The sequence below is a fragment of the Phaethon lepturus genome, unplaced genomic scaffold (assembly GCF_000687285.1).
Source record: "Phaethon lepturus isolate BGI_N335 unplaced genomic scaffold, ASM68728v1 scaffold21878, whole genome shotgun sequence".
NCBI classification, from domain to species: Eukaryota; Metazoa; Chordata; class Aves; order Phaethontiformes; family Phaethontidae; genus Phaethon; species Phaethon lepturus.
The window spans coordinates 12,179-20,777 of NW_010558696.1; the positions used below are offsets into that span (position 1 = coordinate 12,179).

The 8,599-nt window shown below is 40.2% G+C and overlaps 1 protein-coding gene across 1 annotated transcript in view; it reads left to right on the forward strand.

The window, feature by feature from the left end:
• Positions 1-329: 329 nt before the first annotated feature.
• LOC104625510 (proprotein convertase subtilisin/kexin type 5-like) overlaps positions 330-8,599 on the forward strand; it is a gene marked incomplete at its 3' end in the record, with an annotated part of 57,812 nt that continues 49,542 nt past the window's right edge. Inside the window, exons 1-3 of the mRNA XM_010293154.1 lie at positions 330-359; positions 2,190-2,333; positions 4,568-4,644. Coding sequence (XP_010291456.1) covers positions 330-359; positions 2,190-2,333; positions 4,568-4,644 — 251 coding nt within the window. The remainder of the gene's footprint in view (positions 360-2,189; positions 2,334-4,567; positions 4,645-8,599) is intronic.

Here is an 8,599-nt window from a genome sequence, read left to right on the forward strand (position 1 = left end):
TAAAGCAAGAGATGTCTCTTGTCATGTGTTTGTCCACATGCATGTAGCAAAGCAGCTGATGAATTAGTCCCTTCAGCCACCACCACAAAAGCAGAAGTTCAGGTGAGGTGAGTGAGGGGAACTGACTGTGCCAACATCATTAAGGGAAAAAGCAGTGATCTTCTGGCAGGGAGCCGAAGAGCTTGCAAGAGAATAGGGATTAAAAACCCATATGCTTGCTCAGCCTGAGCAGTTTGACTGGCATGGAAGCAAAACAACAAGCTCATCCCCTAGGAAGAGAGGACAAGACAGTCAGCAGAGCAGACAAAGGGTCATTTGGCATTTCGGAGATGGGGATGAAGACGCAGCATAATGGCCCAGTAAATGTGACTGGAGGTCAGAGCCAGGATCCCTGATTGCCCATTGCAGCTCTCCCTTGGGTTTACTCTGTGGCTGGAGGCTGGTGCTTCCACCTTCTTGTCTCTTTGTCTTCACATCAGCAAAATATGAATGATGATATTCATAGCTTTTGCAGGTATTTTGTGATGCTTAATTCAGTAACACTTTTGAAAAATGCAAAGGCACCTGGAAACATTACACACTTCTGACCCCCTTGTTTGTACATTAGAAAGCGTCATGTGTACAGCCATTACATTCAGTGTATAGATGGCAAGTTTAGACTGTAATTAATTTCATGAAGCCAGCAGCATGAGCATTTCCACACAATACACAGAACAAAAGCATTAAGCTTGCCCTATACATTCCTTGGAACTGGTTCCTGAAGTCTGAGAGAGGGAGACACATACCTGCAGACACGAGGGAAAGACCATGAGAAAGACTTTGTACTCTGTAAATCTATATAGTGCCTAATAATATAATCTTGCTTTACTAACAGCAGATGACCACTTTTAAGTCCTCTGGTTTGTGTATGACAGTACAGGGTGGTAAACTGGAGAAAAAGGAAGAGGAAAATGACGACTTAATAGTAATCTAATGTCATTTTGCACCCAGTATGGCTCACAGTTCTTCAGTGTGCTTACATCTGTGAGAGATGGACTAAGTCAAGGTGGAGTGCATCCCTCTGAATGTATTTATACTCCTTAGAAATTGTAGGGTGTGAAAACATGAAGCTGAAGTGGGGACATGAGGCAGTGGAGCAGGGAGAGAGATGGAGCGTGCTCATGTGGCCACTGTTGCTATGATACAAGTTTCTTTTTTCATTTATTTTTCCTTCCTCCCACCTTCTACTTTTCCCCTTCCCTGCACCCCTTCTTTCAATTTTTTGCCTGTTACTTTGTCTAAGCCTGGAGGAGCTCAAGGGAAGCGATGCTGATGAGAGGTTCATTGAACTCGCTTCACAGGGAGGGCTCTGTGTGTGGTTAGAGAGTCGCTAATGGGGCATATGAATACCCGAGGGTCATGTCTCATTGCCATAGCAAGCGAGATTTCTTCATGTGAGCTGGGTGCATTCATATCAAGAAGAGGCTTTCAGTTCTAATGTACCCTAAAGTTTCTTTCTCCACCACATTGGACTTGGTTGCTCTGAAAGCTGTACCCCAGGCTGTTCTCAATCTATCTACAATTCATCAGACACCTTAAGCTGCAAGTTTTTCAGGGTGTTGTTTTGGTTACAGGTTCTTAACTGCTGCTCATCTCCTGCTGATACTGCACAAAACCTGCCAAAAGCCTTCTTTTGTAGATAGAAATGAATCTGGATTAGTTTCCAGACATTCTGTCAAGAAGCTATACAGCACATAAGCTCCAAAAAGCAAGTTTTGTTTCCATGACCATTTCTATACAGGCATTTGTCTACTTTTATCCACATATGGTTTATTTTTCTGAAAAAAATTCAAATAGTTCAAATGTGCATTTCAAATGAGCATGCCTAACAGCCAGGAATAGTTGCTTTGTTTTACACAGGGCTTCTAGTGTTTCAGAATGACTGGACGCTTCCTTTTTCTATTGCTTAGCATAAAGAGTAATCTGAAAGAGAAACAAGCAGGTCTAGGAATTTTCATTTAATTTGGCATTTCTTTTAAAATTACTTTCTGTCTAAATGAAGGTGTTAGTCTCGTATAGTTGCTATTCAAATAAATATGCTCATGTGCTGATTTAAATGGTAATGTTAATCTAAGTAGAATAATATCTCAACTCCACGCTGCTCACTAATCTGCGACATCCAACATCTTTATCTCCTCTTCTCTCCCCAGCACTGCAGTGATAACACCCACCATTGCCAATCAGATATGAATATAGTAGGTGCTTGGAAAAGAGGTTACACTGGAAAGAATGTTGTGGTCACTATCCTGGATGACGGCATCGAAAGAAACCATCCAGACTTGATGCAGAATTATGTGAGTGTCCACAGGAGTCCAGATTTGCTGCTTTATTATTACCCTGAATAAGTTTGCTGCTCCTGGAAAGATGGAGGGAGGGAGGAGGGAAGGAGAAAGAATCATACAAGGGTTTCCTCAAATGTTAACACCAGTGGGAGGAAGGAAGACAGCTTTTGGTAAGCTGTATTGTTTTATTTAAGACTATGTTCACTCTGAATGTATTTAATATCTGGATGCCTCTTGTAGCTAAGTCCTGAATTTCTGAAGGACTGGAACTAATCATCAGATGCTTTTTTTCTTTTCTGTAATTATTTTACTTAATATCCTCACATGGTCAGAACTTAGAAATGGAATACAATGCTTTCCAGTTAATGCGTGCAGCTGAAGTTCATTTTTGGCCAATACATTTAGCTAGCAAGACAGTAGCTGTTCTCCAAGACTGTAATTTTAGGCATATCCTTCTATGTATTTGTTTTTAAAACTTTTTATCTTACTGCTAGAAATAATGTTAGAGGAAAAGTTCATGACTCCTTATGATCCACTCAGTTAAAAACAGGTGTAGAATATTTTGGGGTCTTTCTAGTAAATCTGTCATAACTCCAGTGAGTCCCCTCACAATTTGCAATAGGGCTTTGTTTTCTGTGTCTAATGTTTCATGTCACCTCAGGAGGTTTCTGCTTGTGGTTCATCACATTTAAATGATTTGTTTAATATACCTTGAAAGGCTTGTGTAACATGAGGAAAAGCCGCTTCTCTGATGGGTGACTTCTTGTATTAGTGTCAGAGTTTGAAGCTGTTCAGAACATCAGGGCCATGCTTTGCTGGAGTGATTAGTCCTGTGCTTTGGGAGTAGGCATTACTTGAAAACACATGACCTTGAGGACCTCATAATTTCTCTGAAATAAAGTGTGCAAGGTATAGATTCACATGAAGTAAGAAAACAAACAAATATATTTGGATTGAGCTGGACTGGTGAAGATGACCAGCTCAAGGCATGCATATGTTACATGCATATGTTCTGTTATAGACATAGAACTTGTAAAAGAGCCCTGAACACAGGCTTTTTGCTAGTGAGCATATCATCTTGACAGAGCAATGAAGAAATGAAGGTGACAAAAAATATCTTTAACAACAGATTAGCCATACTTGCATCCATATCCTTCCCTGTGCTGTACATGGAGCTCCGCTTTGAAATACATGAGGAAGACTGCACAAACACAAGTGACAGGCAATTGCCCTATTTGTCAATGTATGCTTGATCCTAATGCATGCCACATCTTTCATTTTAATCTCATAAGTTATTTAAACAAACCAAATATAATTTTACCTCTTCAATGAATGACCCAGATTGTATCCTATGTCACCTCGTCTCGGTACTGTCCTTCCACTGAATTTAAAGCAGCTATTTACTCCTTTGCCACCTCCTCTCTCCCTTTCCTCACACCAGCAAGTAATTCCCCCAAAGCAGTACACATTGCTTGTTTGATGACAGATGCCATCTATATGTTAGGTTATTGCTGGTGTGGCTGCAAACAGGAATATTTGAGGTGGATGTGGTAACAGGTTTTGAACAAAGAAGAGATTAAAAAGAGCTGCTTGCCACGTCAACACACAACATGCTACTGCATCAATTAATGGGAGCCATACAAACCAGCAACTATTTACTCTATAAACTATTTTCAGCTGTAAGAATCCTGGTAAATGTAAAATACGGAACAAAAATACAGAGATATCTTGCAAATATTTGAAACAGTTACACTACCAGGGAAGTGGGAATGCAGTTTATGTTGCATTTCAAGATGTATTTTTATAACAATATTCTTAAGAAACTTGTATCATTCTTACTCCTTGAAACTATGACTGAAATTTCAGTCATCATTGTGCAGATAATTTCTTGATTCTTGAAACATTTAGCAAAATCCTGGTTTTGAGAATGAGCTCTTGTAACTTCCAAAGTTTCTTAGAAGAAATGTAGTCTTCTGGTTTAATGAAGCACCACTTTCTGTTTTCTCTCTGACACTGGCCTATGCTTTTGTTATCCTTCTCCCTTTTCCAAAAATAAAATAAAATAAAATACGTAAATCCCATAATTATTAAATATATAATCCTTTCCTAAAACATGCAATCATCATAAAACCACAGGAATGTTAACCTAATTACTCTCTTGTAGGAACCTGCTGAAGAATGTATAGGCCACATGAGTCAATGGCTAATTAATGAGAAACGGGTTCTCTTTCTCCTGTTCACTATAGGATTCGCAGGCCAGTTTTGATGTCAATGGAAATGATTTTGACCCTATGCCTCGGTATGATGCCAGCAACGAGAACAAGTAAGGCACTATGACATTCATGACATTTTCAATCTTGTTCGTCAAGTAGAAAGTACCAGTGCTTATTATGAAAGTCTAGGAAGCTTGAATACTCATAAAGCAGCATGATTTGCATTTAAATCTTTGTGAAATACATATTTATGTCTCTTCCATGCACACTGCGTGACACTTACTCTTTGAAAGCATTTGGAGCCATCCAAAACCACATAAAAATTAGTTTGAAAGTTCTGGGCGTGTGAAATGAACCATTTTCAATCCCTTTAGGATGCAGAATATAAGGGGTGACTCTTACTTTTCTCAGGTATTATCTCATTGAGTTATTGGGGGGTTATTATGTGTGACAACTGGCTTGTCTTCTGACTGTTGAACTTAGATTTTACGTATTGAAGAAATAGACAAGTTAATGGAGATTTTTTTTTTTTCCTCTAGTAATGTCTTTTAAAGTGATGGTGATTTTACATGTTGAGGTTTGATAGAAGCCACATAAACCCAGAAGTGGCAATTCTGCTGGATTATAATAGCTGTGTCACATGACTGGTTAGATAATTTCTGTGAATGATGTATTTCTTCTTCAGAGCTCAGCTTCCTGATATTTGTCATTCCAGCTCTACTCTTTGGATGTGCTGTGGTGAAGGCTAGTGTAGACACTGGGAGGGATACCTCATCTCGGGAAGCAGACCACTTTTCTGCCCCATTGGTATTTGAGGGCAGTTATTTGTTGGTAACATTTTTTAACTAGGTGCTTGGCAGAAAGAGATTTCTTTTTGTGGAATTGCATGAGTTAGAGGAAGGATAATCCTATTCGCTGTCAACATTCTGACTGTGCATTTTGTTTTCTTGAGGTTCGGTTCATTTTTTGTTATTGTGGAAAGCATTTAGTATTGTTTGCCTGCAGAAGAGAGACTACAGGAGGTGAAACTTCATCCTTTATACAACTGAAATGCTTTTGGGTTTGTTGTTGTCTCTTCCTTATAATCCCACAAACTTTATCCAGAAGAATACAGCAGGTATGAGCTATGGGTCAGCAGCAAAACTTAACATTGGTTTGACTGGAGAAACCAGTTGGAGAAACCTTGGATCACACTTTGATGGGAGAATCCTCTCTTGGACAACACTTCTTAATAAAAGCAGGGAGCCATGTATGGCTGAAGAACAGGGCTCCGTTACACATAGCTGCCTGTTACATATAGATCGACTCATCTTGCAGTGAATCTCAAGGAGCTGTCATAGCTACTTTCAGCCATAGGGTGAAATAACTGTGAAAACTGAGGTGAATTCTGCCAAATACTTGTTTGGTCAGTCAGCCTGATCCTGCTGGGTAGGCTGAGATGAGAAATATGTAAGGATTTAGCTCTGAGAAGCTATATAAATAAATGTGCATACACACACACGTCTTAGTTGTGATGACTAGAAATACTGTTTAGAAACATACTATGTTGGTATTAATTTGAATAATAATAGTTTATTTATTTGGGACTGCAATCTTGGCCTATGTTCTCATTCAGTTGTTCTTATTTGATGATGTTTACATGCTGCCAAATATTCTCATCTAGAAGCAAACACATGCAAGACCTGTTTCTTTCCCTTCTGCCCGTTAGGTATATCTTTCTCATCCTATTTTGATACAGAAGCTCAGTTTATTGAATCGTATCTGCCTCTTCTTCACTAGAAATCTCCTAAAGCAAGAGCACCATGAGAGACTAAAAAGCGAAATTCAGTAAAACCCTTTGTTTTGAAATGTGTAAACATTCTGCACGTGCAGGCTAGTTTAAGTTTAAGCAAAAAGAAAACACTGATGTGGAACAAATGGTAGATAGACCCGATTGCTGCATTGCCTCAGTTAAGTTAGTGACAAGCTGAGGATTTCAGAGCTAGATGCTTGTACAGAGAATGCTGATACTATACTGAAGCTGTTAGGAGATATCCTCAAGACACACGTTCATTGAAACAGAAGGATGAGTAAAAGTCTATCAATTCTTGCTCTTTACAAAGCCTTCTATTTTTCTTACAGTTGAAGAATTTCATGTGCCGTTGTTATCTTAGAGGTATCCTGTCACTGGTGTAGAAAGGTCAGAATCAGTAAATGTGCTATAAATTTTTGGTGGCTAATAAGAGAAATCTTTGGTTTGGCTTATGAGAGGTCTCAGGACTACGAGCAAGGCTTGTAGGCATGCTAGATACCTGAACTTGTCACTGGCAATGCCAGTTTCAGTGAACTAAGGTGACCATATGACAATGCCCCAAGTGCCTATGACTGTTGTCCACAAAACTGAGTGTGATGGACAGGCAGTTACAAGCAGTGACCTCCAAGGAGTTTTGAGAAAAGATGTGACAGTCAGCCTGGCCCTCTGTGAATACTCCTCAGCTGAGCTGCTGGTTTGCATCACAGCACATCCCTCTCTCCTGCTGTCCACCTCCCCCCAGCACAACACACACTTCAGGGGCATATCCTGGCTCATCTGTGTGAAGATGCTCCTGTGCTTGGATTTGGGGCATGATGAGGGGACACTTGGAAGCCTCCCAGTTTAGGTGCACTTTCAGGGGTTCACCCTTTTTGGTCCTGTGAGGAGCCACATACCTCCAGCTGTGAACCACAGCTAAATCTTTTTCTTTGACTGGGTGCTGAAGTCATCACTTTCTGACAAAGCATGTCCAGAGGAAAGGAGGCTGCTTTCTGTTTCATTGCTAGCTAGAGTTTTATATGGGATATAAAACTGGAACAATTACTTTCTCTCCTAGGGCTGGGGAGTTTGACTTTACGTACCCTACCGCCCTGGTGAATACTCCGCTGCCCAGCCCCTAAGGTCCTGCAATGAGATGTGGTGGTGGTAGGGCAGATGCCTTGCTGTAGTGGGCTTCGTCAGTGTTATCAGGAGGTACAGCATCAGTGTAGAGTCAGCTTTTGGACACAGAGGATGCATGAAGCATGCTTTCAGTGTAAGATTACTTGGCAGCCAGATCTCTGCTTACAAGCTCTGTATTTCCAATTAGCAGTTACACTGAGCCTGATAAGCAGCACCTAAGCATCTTCAACTGTGGGGCTGTTGCCCTTCCTTCCCTAGTTCCCACTGGACTCAACAAGATTAAACAGCTACATAGGTACTGAAAAGCACTACTAGTAGCCTGTTTTGTTTTTTTCGGTCTAAAATATCTTCAGAAATTGGGGCAGGAATTCTGATTATCCAGCATATGTGGTCATTTGGCACTAGATACTCAAGCTGCGCCTGGAAGTTGAGGTAACAACAACCAGGGAACATTCTGAAAGTCATACTTTCTAAAGGCTTCGTAATGTGCAAGATCAATTTGGTTGATTCCTGCTATAGCAACTGGACAACATTGTGTAATGGTGATTTGTGTCTTCCAGTAAAGGTGGGATGTAGAAATGCACCATCGTTTCCTGAAATGGTCTAGATTATTCTGCCTCATTTTATAACCCTACCTTAAGGGATGGAAAGATAAAAAGTAAAAAGAATTGCTGTAAAAATAAGCAGGTGTCTCTGGGCAGCTTTGCTCACAGCTGTGAAACATCAGGGTACTGGGTCTGCTTGCTAGCTTTTCATTTTTAATTAGTAGTTAGGCTTTCTGTTGCTGAGGATTATTGTTGAGGAAAAAAAGAATGAGAAAAAATTAACTGTGGGTTTGTGAATTGACTGTAGATAGGCAGAGTGGCACTTTCCGGAATTACATTTTTGAAGTTTTACATTAAATCTTCTATTAGCGAAGGAGAATAGGAGGGTAGGAAGAAACATTAGACTAATCTTTCAAGGCTCATAGTCAAAATCAGGGTGGGACGATAGTTTCTTTAACTACTATGGTATGTAGGAGTCCTGCCAAAAGTTTACTTTGGTTTCTACAAATTGGCAGCAAATCACGAAGCTTGCAAATGGTACAGGCCTATACTAGAGCTTCCTTTTGCTCAGAGGCTAAAGACAGCAGTCAGCTGTGGATGAAGTCA